Raw genomic sequence first — 17,723 nt, 5'->3', positions numbered from 1 at the left:
TGACACACCTTCGGCCAATTGTTATCCCGCGATTTCTACCCATGCTGACTATCTAATTGCAGCGTGGGTAGAAAATTCCTACCCATGGTGGGTCTAGTTCACGAGATTCTATTGGTTGTGAAGTATAGCCCTAGTTTTAATTGTCACTCTATACGGCACTCATTTTTTTTTTTAAACTTCTATAACATATGAAAAACATATAGTATTCATATGTACTTGATAAATACGGGCTGTAGGAAGTAATTCGATCGCTCCTTCCATTCACTAAACCTGAGTGAAAGAGATAGAAGGTACAAGTGAATATAAACAAAGGATACCTTAATATATATACCCGCTCAACACCTTCTCTCCCTATGCTTCATGTAACTCTCTCCTATCCCCACCTCTTCTTTTTCATCTCTCCCGCATGAACCTCATCTTTTGAGTAAATCTTTCATCCATTTCTCTTCTCTCATCGTCATATCTTAACAATGGCGGATCACACTTCGTTTGCGACGTTCACCGGACACCAGCTGAACCGCGCCTACTTCGAAGCAGAAGGTGTTGACCAAGCAGTCAATCCTAACCCCATCTTCGGTTATTTTCATGGTATGCTCCTGCAACTCATATGCAAAACATATGCTGATCATCTCCAGGACCTGTTATCAACCCAAACCTATTCTGGGTCCCTCTGGCTGCAGTTGGATTACCTCGTTCCGTCATCACTGCTACTATGATCGGTACTCTGGATCAACAGCCGCCTAATCCCCCCCCTTCGCATGTCGAAGATGAACTTTCTTGTGTGTCCTGTGGTCGAGATACAGCTAGTCCATCAGTGCGGCATGACATTCGAGACCCAGCCGGATTTTCGCCGGCATCTACGTTAAGTTTATCCGGGTTGCTGTGAGTCTATATGTCTTTTGTACATTGGAAGTATTTACTAACATACGTCAGTCGAGAGCCCAGATCGCCGTCCCATCCATCGTCTCGAGGTAAACGTGGGCACCCTGGCCCTGATTTGCTACCTTCGATCGTGCGATTGGCGGAATGCAGTCTTTATGCATGAGCCAGGCCGTGGTCCGGCAGCCAGTAATGTCGGTTACTGGGCCGATTGCATGACGACTATTGCACGCATCGATGATACCTGGGTTCAACAGTACGGCCAGTTGTTCTATTGTGATCAGATGCCTCTGGTCCCAAACAGTGGTGGCCGAAGTCGACGTATAAGTTCCTTATGTTATTGTTATTGTTTTGATATATGATCCTTATGCTAACCATATACAGTACAGCCAAAATCCTCCTCCTGCTCCGATCCCCTTTGTTAATCTTGCGGCAATTCTCGCCGCAGAGCACGGTCATGCTTCCGCTCCTCCTATTGCTGCTGGAGCTCTTCTTGGTCCTGCTAGTAATGGCGACGGCGATGGCGACGGTGATGGCGACGGTGATGGCGACGGTAATGCCGACGGCAATGGTTCCGATGATGGAGATAATAACGGTTCTGGTAATGGAGATGGTGATAGTAACGGCATTAGCGATGGTAACTCAGGATAATATCTCCAATATCTTGATACTGAATATGTAGTATTCTTTTATTCAATCTACAATATCAATCAATTTAATTCAATCTAAGTATATCCTCCCTGTCCAAACTCTTTATAAAGCTGTGCTTGAAGTTTCTTATACTTTCGTTTAGCTCTAAGAGTTGTAAGTTGTTCTTCTATTACTTGACTCTGTTCTTCAAATTGTACTTGTGTACTGCTTGGAGATTGGCGAGATCTCGATTGTAAGGTTACCTGTGATGATGCCTGTAACGATGCCCGTGTCTGAGATCGAGAAGAGATATCTCCAGTCTGAGAAATGATAGAATCAGATACTGAGGTAGTATCTGAATCAGGTAAGAGAGGTAGTAGTATCAGTGATTCATCCGCTATCTTAACACTGAGGTAGGCATTAGAAGGTCGTTGTTGAGGAATGCCTTTTCTATGAAATCGATGTGCTGAGGTGCGGTCTTGAGCATTCCTTTTACGATTCGCTTTTGCGATATGCGCAATATTGCTTGTATCTCGCTATGAGGTATACCGACCAGTCTCAAGCGCGGTATTGGTTGTATTGTATATCTTCTTGATATGACGTTTGGTTCTAATTTGGTTATGTTAGCTATATGTATTATATATCAGAATATCAAACGTACGTAAGAACAGCACTGAGAAATGATTTCTTTTGCCCGACTGCTTTATTATCTATAAAATGACTGCTCTCGTAAGCCCCGGTATGATGTTGCGCATAGATCTACTACTTGATTGGAATTTTAGAAGCCTCTCGTGATATACTGGCGAGAACCTAAGGCGTTTTCTTATTCTTGAACTAACTTTCTGTCTCTGGCTATCTCTGGACTGCTTCTTCTATAATTATATAAACTTTGTAGATACTTGTTGCAGCAAGGAGATCATCAAGGGCTCTGATTGCTTAATGGTCTCCGAATTTCTTCTGAAACGCTTGTTTGATATGGGTCTTACAGAAAACAAGGATATGGAATAGGTGTTCGCTCTATATTAAACCAGCTTTGGGGTTGCGAGCAGCCAAATATTCACCAAATCCTGCATATGATTAGTATATGTATTGTATATGTAATTAATAAACATACTGCGTGCTTGCGTTCGGCTTATATCAAGAGTCACCGTACGGATTCTATCACTTGAATCTGTTCTACCAGTCTGATATGCCTATCTTACAGGTTGACGACCCGCATTGCCTAGCTCTCTAAAGAGCTGTTCAAAGAGAATTGGATATGTTTTAGGTGACTCCTTGTTGATATATACATATTGTAATGGGGGATTCCGCTCTCAACACCGGTATCCCATAGTCAGGTGATTGGGGCCTTAGTAACAAGGCAGCCATTTAGATTCGGGAGAATAAGTAGCGTTCGTTCCATAGTATCAATAACAACATGCATGTTCCCCCTGATGAATTATTCTTTCTGCTGAGGCTACTGAGGCTGAGGTTGCGGTATCGGTATATCGCATGTCCATGAAGACTCGAATGTCTTATTAGTCGCATCTCGATAGCGTCACGCTTTGTCTACTACTCTCCTGCACTCTGCGAGTGTGGTGGTTTTGTCCTCTTGCGATCGACCCGTCTGCTTGACAGACTGCCAGCGAGCATTCCCATCTTACAATATGCAATATATATATCGGTTCAGCAAATGGCGAGATTACCTTAAGGCAGTGTATCCTGCCAATAGACACAGAATATTGCCGAAGGGACTGACACTGTAACCATACATTTAGAAAACCAAGAGTTCACAGTGACAAAATAATATTTTCTTAACGAAGAGAAGAATCAGTACATAGCAGATAGGAAACGCTTTTAAACCCTCCTTACGCTTCTTGAAGTCCAAGCAATCGATTCACCGCGGTGTGGGCTCCGCAGATGCTGTAGTCCACAGTCGCACAAGTCTCATCTGGTATTTCGACAAACTGGCCCACGACTGCCAAATTGGTTATTTTCTCTGGTATTACCTTTGGACGATCTCCAGAAGCCCGACTCAACAAGGGTGCTGCTAAGCGAGGCATCACACGCGGGATATTAATCGAATTATTCAACATGAACTCTCGGGGTATTTTGAGATGGTGGGCTAATTCAACCAAAATCTCCTGCCCAGAGCAACTGAGCATTGCTTTCTTCACGTAATTCCCTAAATGATTAGGGGTTGAACAATAGCCCCAAATCACGCTCACATCTCTGGATTGATGTGAGAAAAGCGGTTGACATGGGATAAGCAGTTTGATGGACCAATTGCTTTTTTGAAGGACGATTAAAGTTCTTGAACCAACCTCAGCTTTCACTGATTTGATCAAATGATCCAAGCATTCAGTGCTTTGAAACGTAGTTGTGAAGGTTTCCACTCGAGATTCATCCACTCGCGTACAAAAATTATACGGATCGCCTAAAGTTGAACCGAATGCTAGCCAGAGCGACCAATTTTCATCCAATCTGTCCTCTGCTTTCAGTAATTCCAACGAGGGTGGCTTTGTATTGGTACCGCTGGTTGACCCGGATACTGAGGACCCAAGGGTTGCAATAACAATGTTGTGTTTGCCAACAGTCACAATAGTCTCTGTTTCGTCTTTGATCCATTTGAAAGCTGATATTCTCCGGTAACCTTGCTCCTGATCCATGACTATGTCAGTGACTGTGACGTCGAAGTGAATATCAACTCCTTCTTTCTGAAGCAAACGGGTTATTGGCAAAATAATATCTTCTTGCGGGTCGCAAATAAAGCGATCAGGAGGACTGGATTTGTTATGAGGTCGTCCATTGTGAAAGAATCTCTGTAAGCATCGACGGAATTCAATAGCGCTAGACCAGAGACAGAAACCAAATCTTTTGTGTTCGCCAATATTAGCAATGATTTTGAAAATCTTTCGATGAGAGACTAACGTAGAAGACCAGGTAATCCAGAATGCGCTGGAAAAGAATTTTGCCTTAAAGCAATCATAGATCACTTTTCTATCAAGGCTCTTTTCGGATTTTAGAACGAAATTCATTAGGCTCATCCAGACTTTCCATCCAATTCTGAAGTTGTTGGGGTCGATAGCTTCCAGGTGATTGTCACCTTGGAATAGAAGACGAGTGGCGCCCACATCCTCTTTGGAACTGTTTAAGTTGTCGAGTGCTGTCTGCTCCGAACAAGCGATCGAAGGAACTAGAGAAAGTAGGTACTCGGTATATTTGTCGCGAACTATAGGCAAGCATGAAGATCGGTGGTCATAACCACTCACCGCATCACCTGTGGTGGGTAATCCATCTTCTGGTGCTCCGCGGGACTCGAAGAGATGAATCTGAGGAGCAGGTATTTCTGCATCCCGAATCAAGAACACTGCGGATGCCAAAGAGCCAATACTCGAGCCAAGTATCCAGACATTAAGGTCCTCATGTTGCCGTTGATTTTGGTCTTGGTCAGACATATTTTTGCTGGTCACTTTGGTTTATTTGTTTGTCACACAGGTTTCCCCAATTCTGGTGCTGAGCGACGTGTGGCGACTAGCATTAGTCCTAGACGGCCATTGACGTCATTAGGAGTTTCACCAAAATGCGACCGCGTTTTCCAACCACCACTATTCAACCTTCTACCACGCCACCAATTTGCTCTCAGTCATGTCAAAAAAAAGGAGATCACGAAGGACGAATCCTGCTTGCTTCACAAGCATTCAAAAGCAGTGAAATTTCGACTTTTCGTGATGCAACGCGTATTTGACATTCTATTCTCAATGCTATCTACGCGGGGTAAGGGCTCAGTTTATCGGCCAATACAGCGCACCAACAGCCATAAACTGACCGAATGGGAGCAATCGGTTTGAAAATTGATACTCTTTATTGATGCACGTGTAGGGACTCCCCGATATGAAATTTTGCGAAACATGGGCCAATTTTTTACTAGCCAAGCGTAGGAATGATGTTCAATGAAATAACGCCAAAGAGAGCGATTCTACTATCACAATCACCCACATCAATGTTCGTTCAGACTGATACGTTGCTTGGGCTGAATAAATTGCACACCTCTGTCAGTCCGTATCAATGTCTGATCCTGAGTCTTCTTTTGCGTAATAATTGCTTTCGGTGGCAAGACGATGAACATCTTCTGCGTGCCTTCGAAGATGCATTTCGTGTAGGAGATCCTAGCTACACATATGAATGACATCTCCGATCCTCCAAGTGCTTTTTTCGAAAGTGTCGCAAAGTTGATTTGTATTCGCTATATTTGTGTGTCCGACAATGAACAGGCAGCAGAGTATCGCCGTAACATTGAAAGCATCGTCGAGGCTTTTTGGCCTTTCGGATATACTTCCCAGCCTTCTCCAGAAGCATTTCTTCCTTCGACATTGCGGGAGAGACGGAGGTTGTCTTGGTTGTTCGCACTTCCCTTGCTGTCAGCTCTTCATCGGACTCATCGCTTGGCGCCGGCCGTTTGCGTCGTCCACGCAGCGGCCCGCCTTCAAGGTGACAACAGTATTGCGAGATGGCAACGAAAGAACCGTTTCGTCTCTGCCACTCCGCCTCCAATGAATAGGAAGTTGGCCAGGTAAACAACTTCTCGAGAAGATCAATCTGCTCTGGCAACATATTGTCTGTTCGTAGCACGTTTTTCGCTTCCTCGTCAGCGATAGCCGCCCCGGAGAGCTGTCGCTCAATGTCTATATTCGCCTGTTTACGGTCAAACTCCTTTCGAACTTTCTGTCTCAATGCCCTCTCTAGCCGGTCAAATGTGTTGAGCTTTTCGCGTGCGAGTTTGTCATGTCGCAATCGCATCTGCTCATTCAGATCATAGACGAAAACTTCAGCTTGCTCATCCAATCTCCGGACGGCTCCGACATACTCTGGATGTTCACGTATCGAAGCTCGTTGCTCGGCTGTCAAGTGTCGATGCCGCCTCGTATCAATCCACCTGCTCGTGCGGGTGATTGCGCGCATGAGGGGTTTGTTGGATTGGCGGCCGTTCATCACATTTTGCATGTCCGTGTCAACATGTCGCGGAAGGTAATGATTAAGGAAGGTGCGAGAATCTGCGTGCTTCATGATCAAATTCTGCTGAGCTTCGCTGACCGCATCACTATTGTTCAACATCATTCCACCTCCATAGCGCATACGGTGCGCAAACATCGACTGCAGCCAACCATGAATCTCCCCGAGATTGCTCAGTCGAGCAGACATGGTGACACTGTGCATGGGCTGATCCCACAGAAGAACCGGATGCCCGTTGACCACTTTAGCTTTGCAAAAGATATCTACCTCGGGTTTCAAGGGGAGTGGCATCTTGCTGGCGACCGCCTTCGACAAATAGACTTCTTGGTTTTTCCATAGAAAGGGCTGGGGATTCAAAAGCCTGAAGCCAGAAAAGTATACCAAAGATGAAAAGGTGGGGGCTGAAGATAAGCGACGGGTCGTCAATAATATCAGGGAACGTAAAAGTGTTACTAAGAACAAAACCAAAAATAATAAAATAATACCGAGCTGCTAACCCCCCCCCCCCCAAATGGGCAGATATGTCACTGCGCATAGTCACTCACATACACGCAACTCAGACCTCGATCTCGCGCGGAATCCCAAAAAAAGACGACGATGACGATTTTAAAACATACAACGTTTGATCAGCGAAATAAGTGTTCATAATCAGTGAATAGAATTGAATAAGGTGACCGCTGTTGTGCCGCCTCCTGTATTGATAGAGTCTAGAGTCATGTTGATGAATGTTGAAACGTGCCGTCGGCGCTTTTCTGCAGACTACCGAGAGTGTTGAAACGGTGCCAACAGGAAGGGTTTTTGATATACTGAATCATCAAGAACTCAAAACTCCCAGATGCCTGCTACTTTCTTTAACTTCGCCGATCTCTCAATCAGATCACCGAGGCTATACCGACTCAAATTTCGACTCATTAATTGAGGTGTGCGTCGCAGGGGGGCGCTGCGTCATGAAGTGAGCTCTGCAGTTGGTATCTGTGATGACAAAATACCCGCAGGGGACAGCTGCGATACGAATTGAACTCCACAGGAGAGGGCTGCGTTAACAAACCCTCCCTCGCAGAAATGACCCTGCGATTGTAAAAACGTGCTCCGTCACAGCCAATGAGCCCTGTGATTGTAAGAATGCGCTCGTTCGGATAAGCCCGTGCGCCGTGGGTTCTTTTCCTGATCCTCTGGCGACACGCAGGCACCTCTTCGCGGTGTCAGAGACTAACTTACATACCACTGGGTGGTCTTTCTCGGGCTTTGGGTCCAGGCTGATGGAATCGCCGCACTCTGACGTGCGATCCGACGTGCAATCAGGCAGCTTACTTTCTTCCGTATCTTCCCCAACTCGAATGTCTGTGATATCCATGTCGGCCATGAAGAAAACGAAATCTCGCGGATGATCTTGAGTACTTTATTCTGACAATTTCTCTTTTATAGGCTGATTACGCACATCGAATCTAATTCCCCAATGGTGATCCGTATCATACTCAAAGTAGTTGGTTCATCCTACGTTAATAGTCAATTCACCAAACCCTCAATTGTGAAGTGTTAGTTTCGGAAGCATGGTCTCGATGGGGCGCGTATCATGTGATACTACACGAGGAAAGCTGTATCAGCATGAATCGGGAGCTCCTGCATCCGAGCCCAGGTAAGCCTCGATCAATTGTCGCTTAGGGTTGAAAATTAATTCTGATACTTGCTATATAGTTCTGGACTCGTCGAACCTTGCAGTCAGCAGTTGGATCCGCAGCGGACCAAACAATGCCTGTTCGCAGACTTGATGGTCCCAGGTCTACCGGGTGAATTCGTTTCATTTATCGCTCGACGAGGAAGTGATTGAGGTTATGGTTCGCAATTTTAAGGAGTGGATGCCGGATAATTATCCCGTTTGGACTTGCGTGCAGGTTTGTCGGCTTGGTGATCCGAGGATGAGGGTTGAGATTGAGGTTTCGGCTTTTGATACTGCTGGGGCGAGAGTTGGGAGGACTAGTAGTTGTTAGGTAGTTGTTAAATGGATGGATGGTGCCTCTGATCAATTTGATTTTGATTTTATAACAACAGCAATACTGAAGCAAAATTAAAATCAGATGGCCTTGACCCGGTTTTAGTGGCAACTGTTGGTGCTCTACTATAAGAAAAGCAGAAATCCTTCCACATATAAATATTTAGTGTATGTTGGCAGTATTATCAGAACATCCACATGCAACATTCCGATGCTATGTAGTTCAAAAGAGGCGAGGAAATCCTCATCTACGGTTTGAAACGGTTTCCTTCTCTCACCCGACTATTACAACACCCACACATGGCCATCTTTACGAGCCGCTGTATGAAACGCCCATGATCCGGGCATTTCCCGACATTCAATTATCCGATTCCGCGAGGGTGGCCCGGGGGAAAAGCGAGCTTTCCTACAAACCTGCAGAACCGCGGGATGAAATGGATGGATCTGGCAAGGAGCGGTGGCACGAATTCCGCATGGTAACGCGGGTATTGGCTCAAGAGCAGTTGCCCAATCTCCCTGAATTGGTGATTCATACCCATCGACTTACTGGCGTGGGGCTGAACTGCTGGTACGAGCGAGATTTCGCTTCCAGACCAAGACTTTTTATTGGTTACTACCCGGAAGGAATCGTGTCACCGAATAGAGCGATTTGGGTTGATCAAGAAATAGAGGAATTCATGTGCAACTCTGGAGGAGATCCCTTTCCATGGGACGAATATCCCAATATGGTGGATTATGGTAGGGGTCGATTTTGATCAGGAGTTTGAGCGACCGAACGCTGGCCACAAGATTGGTAAGATTGAAAGTTGGCGATGAAGTGCTCACCTAGAACAATACTATCTCTCAAGGATCAAGAGAAACTAAAACATATAGTATCAACTCTTGCAATAATAACCACCCAGTCTGGAGCAGATACAGATGCTTAAAAGATCCCGTGATATAGTACTGTCGGGATCTTCATGAAATTCCAGCAACTCATTCAGTAAAATGATGGATGTTCTCTTAACACAGTCACGGTCGCACGTCTTTGTGTTCAAGGTAATAGAAACATGCAAATCAACCACGGAATGGGGCGTTCCTCGACTGGTCTACCTAAACCAGATGCGGAAAAATTAAAGTTTCTACCCCATGAACCCTGGACGCATCACGTTGGGGAAAGGTTTATCTCAAATTATACTCCAATCATTGAAATGAGCGAATACCTGCTGTCGACGGATCGGGCTTCCGATGATTTATTTTAGAAACACTAGACCACGAACCCTGGGCCCTAGCGTCGCCAAGATACAGGATGGGTGGCAAGTCCCGCCAGTTTGTCCCCAAGCCCATGAGCCAAGAGTTACCAGAGCCCCAAATACCATCACCATTATGATAATCATTGGGTAATATGAAGAACTTCAATTTAATTCTCAAGACTAGCAGATATCGTGTTTTCTCTCTCGCTTCGTTATTTAAGATTTAATATTATATAAATTTCAGATCGCACTTCAATTAATGACCATCCACCAAAATGATAATAATTAAAGAAAGTCCAAAGAATCAGAAATGTGTCACCAGGTTCTCGAGACCAAGAAAACCCTACTCTAGAATGATTTCTGGAGTTCCTCAATCCTTGCATTCTCCCACATTGACCTCTGTTTTTGAAGGAAAAAATTAGTAAAGCTCATCCAAGTACTTTAAATCATCCGCAGTGTGTTAAAAAAGAAAAGAGGGTGACCTACGGCAGCGTCGGGGCTTATATTCGTCCTTGACCCACCAACCCTTCGGATTCTTGTACCAGTTCCTGAAGGAAAAGAAGATTTAGTAAACAAATTTACGGGAAGGAAAGAGGATAAGTAGGACATACTGGTATTTGCAGACGGGTGCAAAGTTGTCGCCGACCTTGGACTCGCCGACGGTGCCGCTGGAATCACAGGGATACTTATGATACCAGTAAGGCTGCTTCACCTTGCACCAATCCTGAGGGCGGTCATCATCATCCCAGTGATTGTCCCAGCCCTTGCCTCCATGACCATGATTCAAATCGCCATTCCAGTTGCCTCCGCGTTCTTCCAGGGAAGAGTCAGAGTTGGCGGCGGCGACTGGGTTGGCCATGGCGACTTGCGTAGCCAGGGGAAGAAGGGCAGCGAGGATGAAGATGGGGGACTTCATGATGAAAGATGCGAAAGTTCTGGTTTGAAAAGTTGAGTGTTTGATATGTTTAGAATTGATCTTGTCTGAAGGATGATGAAAAGAAAATTGTAGATGTTGGATTCGAGAGGCTTTAAGTATTGACGTGTGGATACTTTCTTTTTTATTCTCTGAAAGAAGAAAACATGCTTCAATAGATGTAAGTGTCATCAATTAAGCAATAATTAACTTGTGCTCACGACGGAAAGGCATGAAAGTCTTCCTTGATTCAATTCTTCCATGACCGTTGATGGCAACATGAAAAAATCATAACAGGATAGGTGATCTAGCCGCTGGAAGACTCGTTCACGATTCGGAAATTTCAATAGCTGCCACAACAATAAGGTTTGTTCCGAAAGCATGAAAGTAGCTCTAGGCCAAGGATATCAATCTCTGCGAGCTGTTTGTGGCGGAGCCCCCCCAGGTCCAAGTTATTCAACTAGGTGGTTCTCAATTTGGATTCGTCAGGTTCCGGGGATTGCATGGGAGAAAAAAAGCGAGAGCGAGAGCGAGATTGAATAAGCACAAGATTGGAAACTCTGAAGCTGGAGTTGTGTGGTTGACAGAACAAGAATGCGATCTACGTTCGTATCTCGCAGCTGTGTTCCGCTGGCGATGGCGGGCTTGGCATACATCCGGGCTTGGCATTCATCCGGGCTTGGCAGACGTAAACGACCGCTGCAGTCAAATGATCAGTTCGCCATCCGGAGTCGCCAAGCTAATATTGATTTCTTCTTTCATTCAATTTGTTTTTCTTTATTCATCCGTGGTATGGCAGTTCATGAAATCCTGTAAGGGTGATTGACTTTGAGACATGGCCGATTCTATTTCCCTGTTTACAGAATCGCCGACTCGAGAATTCCCACTCAGCCCCCTTCCCATTAAAAAGTTCCTAGCATATCTGATAGCACTGGAGCTCTGCAGAGAATATTTAGGCTGTTTCCTCGATCGGCGTGGGTAGAGATGCTGATGTGCCTTGATCCCCGCTGGCCATACCCGCTCTCTTGTGATCCTCCCACAGGATTTCTACAGTGTAGCTTTAGCATGGGTATTGAGGCTCTTTGCTTGCCTTATGCCTGCGTCTGAGTCAGCTCACCCCCTCTTTTTGTCGTTCGTTATTAGTTTGTCACCCAGATTACTTTTGTGATTGCCTTGGATGAATTCAAAAGGTACTACGCGATGGTTTCAATCTACGGTCTAATACCGAAGCCTAGATATCCCCTGGCAGTGGCAGATATTGGACCCTCCTTTGTCGTTGGCGATAAGCCTCCCGTTGATGTCCCACACAGGTACGGGCCAATCGATTGTTCGGATCCGCCGAGGAACGAGAGAAAAAACAGCTTCATCTGCCCAAGAGCCGAGGAGCAAAAGCCGGAAGTATATGGACTGAGCAAGTCGCGTCTTTGATCACTTTCACATTGCTATCGCGTTCCGTGGTCCTCTAACTTGACCCTTGAACAGTATGAATTTATTCTGCGCGTAATTTCTGAAAGATTTGCCTCTTTCCTAACTAGTGAATTTGACGCTGAGGAACGAGCACAGCCTTCAATATACTAAGATGTCAAATATTTTATATGCCAGCCAAGTCTTTATCTTCCCCACGTCTGTTTGTCGGTCATTATCGGGCAATTTGTCAAACCAAAGCCCGCTTTGCCTAAAGAAACAACGGCTCCTGAGACCTACACCAGCTTAATATCAGTACTTGGGAAGGTTGGGGGAGAATGTCTTAATTGTTGGTTACTGTATCAGCGATGTTACCAAACACAATCTAGGCCTGTATTTACGACATTAGTTATAGAGCAATGAATTTTGAGCTTGATTCTCAAGGGAATTTTTCAGACGATTGATTCTTAACCATGTGATCATTAAAAAATTGGTCGATTTAGAGGACAAAATCTTGCTAAACACGTCTAGTCTACTGCACTAGTATTTCTTCATAGATGAATCATCTACAGCGTCGGCAAGTTTATTAGTACTGAATCTCAACTTCCAATGGCATGAATTCTTCGCAAAATAAATACTACATAAGGTCAAGTATCAGTGCGCTCATTTTGGCTGGTCCTGCCGGTGATGTCCAGCCAGTTAGCATTAAAACGTCTGCCCGTGGTAGCCAATAGTCCTTGCTCCTCAGCCTCATCGGTAGCTTCGTCGAGCTGTCTTTCGCCCAAATTCGGGGTGCGAAACAGAGAGGCGAGAAAGGTGACAAGAGAAATGCCTATTATATTGGACATCGTTAGCTCGAGAATGATTCAACAGGACTTAAAAGAAAGGGCCTCCCTACCAAGAAAGAGGAACTGGGCCCAAAAGAACACGGCGCCAAAGAAAGGAAAATTCAGAGTGACGCGATTAAGGAAGGTGCTGCCAATACAGGGTGTGCAAACATGCTGTGCCGCAGGGTTGTCTGCGAGCTCCGAGCATGGTTTGATAAGGTCTTTGTTGCTTGAGCAGTCCGACTGGTCCAGGGGCGGTTCAGGGGCACGATCACAGAATGTTTGTGGGCCGAATGTTGCGTACTGCGGAGCAACCACCATCGAGATAGAATAGTACAACGCTAAGATAATTAGCATCAACATAGCGGTAGCTAGGAGTAGAGCTTGGGGAGACGTGTGTCCCTGTCGAATTTCGAAGATTCTGATCCACAGAAAGCGGATTCCCACTGCAGCGATCCCGGCAACAGAACTGCAGAAGAAAAAAAGGGCGATCACGATGAACATAACATAGTCAATAGGAAATATATTGGCGGACTGGATGAGAGCCCAGTTGATTGGATTGAAAAAATTGACGTGTCCGAGGATATATCCACAAAGGTTCTTGCAAGTCGAGTTTTTGGCTTTGTCAACTGCCGTCAAAAGCATAGACATCCATGTAATGGACGCGAACAAAAGCAGTAGAATGCCACCCAGGAGCTTGAAGGGACGGAAAACCGAATCTACCTTGAACCATGCCATAACAAAGCAGCTCCAAGCTTCGCCCTGAGCTTCTTCCACCAGGCGTTGTCGCTGAGTAAGTGTCCTCTCCTCCCGAGCAAGAGTATCGAGCTCCCCACGATCACTAGACGATAGGAGATCGGGATTCCCTCTGCAACGGCCTTCAAGCTGACGTTGCTGCTCACGATTTGTCTCTAGTCGTACTGCCGTACTGTCTCGCGAGCCTAAGGTGGAGATTGATGGGGCGGTCTTGATCAAGCTGATTGGGAAGAGAGAGAGACCCGAGGAAGTATACAGGACATAAAGGCAGATTCCGACGGTCATTAGCGCCCCAAGGGCAAAGGTCAGAGCACGTTCCCAATCTATATGAATTTGTATCAATTTTGCAGTCCCAAAAATCCTAGGGAAAGCCGGAAAAGCTCACGATCTTCACTCAATAATTTCTTGAAGTACCCCAGGTCCATGCCATTCTTGTTCCTCGTCACTGGGAAAAAGAATCCGACAACTAACAGAATAACCACAATCGTAACGAATGTCATGGTGTACTTAAGGGTTCCCAAAAGCCGCTGCCTAGCCGTTTGCTGGCCTGTTTCTGTCGCAATCTCGTCATATCCATCGTACCAGAAATACGCAAATGGAATTCCCAGGAGACAAAGTAATGCATCCAAGGAATACAGGATGTAATATACAACTGTCAAGGAGGAAGTTATCTTATCAACCTCATCCTGCGTAGCCCAGTCTTTCCGCTGGCCAAGCTTGGACGAGGCTGTCGATGAGACGAGCGCCACATCCACCGGCAGAAGGGCCACTGTCGCAAGAAGACTGGTTATCGCGATCACACATGTGAAAGTCACAGATGGATAACGATCCCGAGGAGTTTGGTAGATATGAACAAAGACAGAAGCCACAGCAAACCACAAACGCATACACGGCCCAAATCAGGGATATATGAACGAGTGCCATAAAAGGCAACTGGTCTCGTGGGTACTTTCACACGAGCCAGTAAATAACTGGGAGAGCTGCAGATCACGGTCTTTTTCAAGCAAGGCCAAAGTCATGAGGCTACCCGAGAGAACCTGGTAAGGACGGTAAGAATGGGAGGAACAGCCTAGTACCAGAAGCAGCGCGTAGATGATTTATTATAAGGTTCCTTGGGCGGGGCAGTAGCTGAAGCCTGGTCGATGACGATGTTTTGTTAAATACTCAGGCGCACCTTTTCGTCACTGCCCTTAATATGGACTAAAGATTTTCGGATGGCACGACTCGATAAGATAATTGGTCACCAAATCTTAACTAGCTCTCGTCGCAGAAGTGGCGTTGATCGCGTGACGTCGTCCCAACAATGGCGGGGATCCCCACCCGTACAAGTTTGCTGGGTGCCAACGCGTAGGTATGGTAAGCTTCTGCCGGATCTGCTTGATTTATCTTGGTGCTATTTCACTTTTTCGGCAATTCATGTTCAACGTTGGCTCAACATCTGCATTTACAGCCATCAAGTAACACCGTGCCGGCACAACAGATCCATCGTGCTCGAATTACCAATAATTTGGGAATGTCCATTGAAAATTTTGGCCAGTGCCTTTTGCTAGTGCATTTACCACATTCTCTGGTCAATCAATCCCTGCTAGTGGGGAATCCGGCCTTTTCCATGGATGGCCCCTAGCTACAAGAGGAAGCGTCACAATCGGACGGTGCCGAATCCAATATCTTCTGCTGACGCTGATGATAACTTTTCGTACACGTCGGCCTTCATTACTTTTGAAGCAGGTCCACCAAGTAAATTCCGTTCATAAGACATTTTAGAATGTAATTCGTTATTAGACGTTCTATTCGTTCTCTTGCAACATTGTCACGCAAAATGCAGGGATAGATACACTATTGCTATTTCGCAAGATTATCACATAGGAGGCAGAGAGGATCCCTGACCTTATTCGACTGTTTAACCGCAAACTGAGGGCACGATAAATGCTCTGATGCAGAGCGCGCTTCTTATTGGAAATCCTAGAATTACGATGAGATGTTGGAGATAAGCATCTAAGGCTAACAGATGGCCAGGTTTACGACCAACTGAACTGTCGGAAAAAGCTATTATATTCTGAAGTGAATTAGCTCTATTGTATGGAGCTGCTTTCATGTAGATGGAAATACCTTTCCAACTGATATCCCCATCACAATCAGCATCCAGCCTTTCAAATTGGCTGCGCGCCTCGTTTGCCTTAACGCCAATAGCCGAAAGAGCCTTCTGGAACTCGTTCCATGTAGCTTTACCTATTAGGTTGATGAGTATCCACATAGATTCCTGCCAAAATATTCGGAATGCCTGAACTGGAACGGTTTCTAACCGTCATTTTCTTCAACCTGTGATAGGAAGCTTAGTGAGCGCGAACAATTTATAAAAGATTGGAGCTATGGCGTACCCCGTCACCGATTTGCTTTTGCCATTCAGGTTCGTATTTTCCGTACCATCCTGATTTATTGGGGGAATGCGGTAAGCTCAGCATTGCCTTTGGATAATTGCTAAAGGGGGTATGGCAGGAGTTGGATGTTGTATGCTACTTTGGATCTATTACTATCGTGAAAAGAAATTGGTATGCGCTGAGTATGAAATCCTTGGAATTCAGTACATCCAAATATTACGTCAAAATTTAAAGTATGTTTTGAATCGTGCGAGAAAGAGAAGAGTTTATATGATTTATCTGTTACACCAACCGTACAGTGAGGTATAGGAAATGCGGAGGAGGTGCCTATCCACCACCGGGGCCGCCTGTTGATACATCACCTCGCTTACCTGCTTGCATACGCACAGAGGATCCCCTCAAAAGGAGGAGCTGGATCTTCTTAGGAGGACCAGCGATTAGTCTGAATATCATCATACCCATATCAGGCATATCTCACATTCTTCACTCGTATCCTTATCGTATCAGGACGCCCTCCGGGGATTGTCCTAACATTATCGATAATTAGCACTCACCTGGGAGCTGTTATTTTTAGGTATTCTCCACCAGTTCCTTATCATTACCCGGTTTTATTTGCTGATAAATCTGTGGATATTGGGGATCTTCGTTCTGAAAATATGGAAGATAAAATCTAACATATATTTGCAATCAAAGTGTTTCTTTTGTCATTGAAATGGCCGAAGAATATCTGTGGCAAAACTGAGGTCTGGGTGAGCTAATCATGACACCCCAGTACAGAAAAGATTTCAGAGACATTATCCGGAATAGTGTACACCTGTCCGAAACATCTATCACTAGTAGCCGTATCTTATGGCATACGCTCCGTTTTTCGCTAGCGATAGCGTAGAGATTGCTAAGGCGGAGGGAAGACGCACTCACATTAATCTCTCGCGAATTTTGATTATCAGTCAAGTGAAAGATGCGACGCAGCTGCTGACGCGTCATGTAAGGTGGGACGCACGGTGTGGCACCATTAAAGCTCCGAAAGACATAAAAGCTAAGGCAACCAATAAAACTACTCCCAGCATACACTGTGATCGCAATAATACCTTTAGTATCCCCGTATTAGCTGACATTTAACTACTTGCGTGAAATCGGATCATTCTTATTCCTCAGGGGTTTCTCCACCCATCCGAATCAATTCCTCGTATGCCTTCTTCTTGTCCATTTTGGTTACACCAGGGCTATTCTGAGCACTTAAGTAAATTAGCGTTGTTAGCCATATCGCATCACTGTAGCCATTTTCTTTGATTTCAGCACTGACACTTCAGGTCCAGCAGGGACTTGGCTCAAGTCTTTGTTTTGTCCACCTCTAGTTTTGTATAGCTTTTGGCAGGACTGGTCACAGCCAATGTCTTGATCAAGCTGTACTTGATCGGGTCCCTTTACCTCATCTGAGACATTTGGGTTATTTAGTCCTCTGCATTGCAAATTCTGTAATTAGCGTTGCCCATAGACCCTCAGCGTTAGTTGCCAGGTAGTCCACTAACGACTTGTAACCTTTCATACCATCCAGGTACTCTTCAGTATTAGGCATGTCGTGGTTCCTAGCTCATCAATTGACTACTGAATATATTCATTGATTGATAATAGAGAACAATGCGTGAATAAAATGTGCAACGTCTTTATAACCTCTGATCTGTATTACAAAACTAGCGTGTCGTGTTCGTCACGCATCCGTCA

General features: G+C 45.3%; 6 protein-coding genes across 6 annotated transcripts; 1 reads left to right on the top strand and 5 right to left on the bottom strand.

Annotated features, from left to right (window-relative positions):
* Positions 1-470: 470 nt before the first annotated feature.
* N7481_010185 (uncharacterized protein) lies at positions 471-1,530 on the top strand (the record flags this gene model as incomplete). The annotated part of the gene is made up of 4 exons (XM_057269404.1): positions 471-588; positions 636-779; positions 934-1,172; positions 1,264-1,530. 4 exons carry the CDS (start codon positions 471-473, stop codon positions 1,528-1,530), a joined length of 768 nt encoding a protein of 255 aa, XP_057120081.1.
* Positions 1,531-3,356: 1,826 nt separating this feature from the next.
* N7481_010184 (oleate hydratase) lies at positions 3,357-4,946 on the bottom strand (the record flags this gene model as incomplete). Its single annotated transcript, XM_057269403.1, has 1 exon — positions 3,357-4,946. The coding sequence occupies one exon, from the start codon at positions 4,944-4,946 to the stop codon at positions 3,357-3,359; it is 1,590 nt and encodes a 529-aa protein (XP_057120080.1).
* Positions 4,947-5,661: 715 nt separating this feature from the next.
* N7481_010183 (uncharacterized protein) lies at positions 5,662-6,792 on the bottom strand (the record flags this gene model as incomplete). The annotated part of the gene is made up of 1 exon (XM_057269402.1): positions 5,662-6,792. The coding sequence occupies one exon, from the start codon at positions 6,790-6,792 to the stop codon at positions 5,662-5,664; it is 1,131 nt and encodes a 376-aa protein (XP_057120079.1).
* Positions 6,793-10,093: 3,301 nt separating this feature from the next.
* N7481_010182 (uncharacterized protein) lies at positions 10,094-10,639 on the bottom strand (the record flags this gene model as incomplete). The annotated part of the gene is made up of 3 exons (XM_057269401.1): positions 10,094-10,122; positions 10,210-10,271; positions 10,335-10,639. 3 exons carry the CDS (start codon positions 10,637-10,639, stop codon positions 10,094-10,096), a joined length of 396 nt encoding a protein of 131 aa, XP_057120078.1.
* Positions 10,640-12,687: 2,048 nt separating this feature from the next.
* N7481_010181 (uncharacterized protein) lies at positions 12,688-14,510 on the bottom strand (the record flags this gene model as incomplete). Its single annotated transcript, XM_057269400.1, has 3 exons — positions 12,688-12,872; positions 12,939-13,946; positions 14,009-14,510. 3 exons carry the CDS (start codon positions 14,508-14,510, stop codon positions 12,688-12,690), a joined length of 1,695 nt encoding a protein of 564 aa, XP_057120077.1.
* A 2,635-nt stretch (positions 14,511-17,145) lies between these two features.
* N7481_010180 (uncharacterized protein) lies at positions 17,146-17,577 on the bottom strand (the record flags this gene model as incomplete). The annotated part of the gene is made up of 3 exons (XM_057269399.1): positions 17,146-17,236; positions 17,305-17,434; positions 17,550-17,577. The coding sequence occupies 3 exons, from the start codon at positions 17,575-17,577 to the stop codon at positions 17,146-17,148; spliced, it is 249 nt and encodes an 82-aa protein (XP_057120076.1).
* Between the last annotated feature and the right edge of the window lie 146 nt (positions 17,578-17,723).

The sequence above is a fragment of the Penicillium waksmanii genome (assembly GCF_028829765.1).
Source record: "Penicillium waksmanii strain IBT 27052 chromosome Unknown utg000008l:1.0-5622682.0:1.0-5626561.0, whole genome shotgun sequence".
NCBI lineage: Eukaryota > Fungi > Ascomycota > Eurotiomycetes > Eurotiales > Aspergillaceae > Penicillium > Penicillium waksmanii.
The sequence above is the reverse complement of the archived record's forward strand: the minus strand, read 5'-3'. Positions and strand labels throughout refer to the sequence as shown.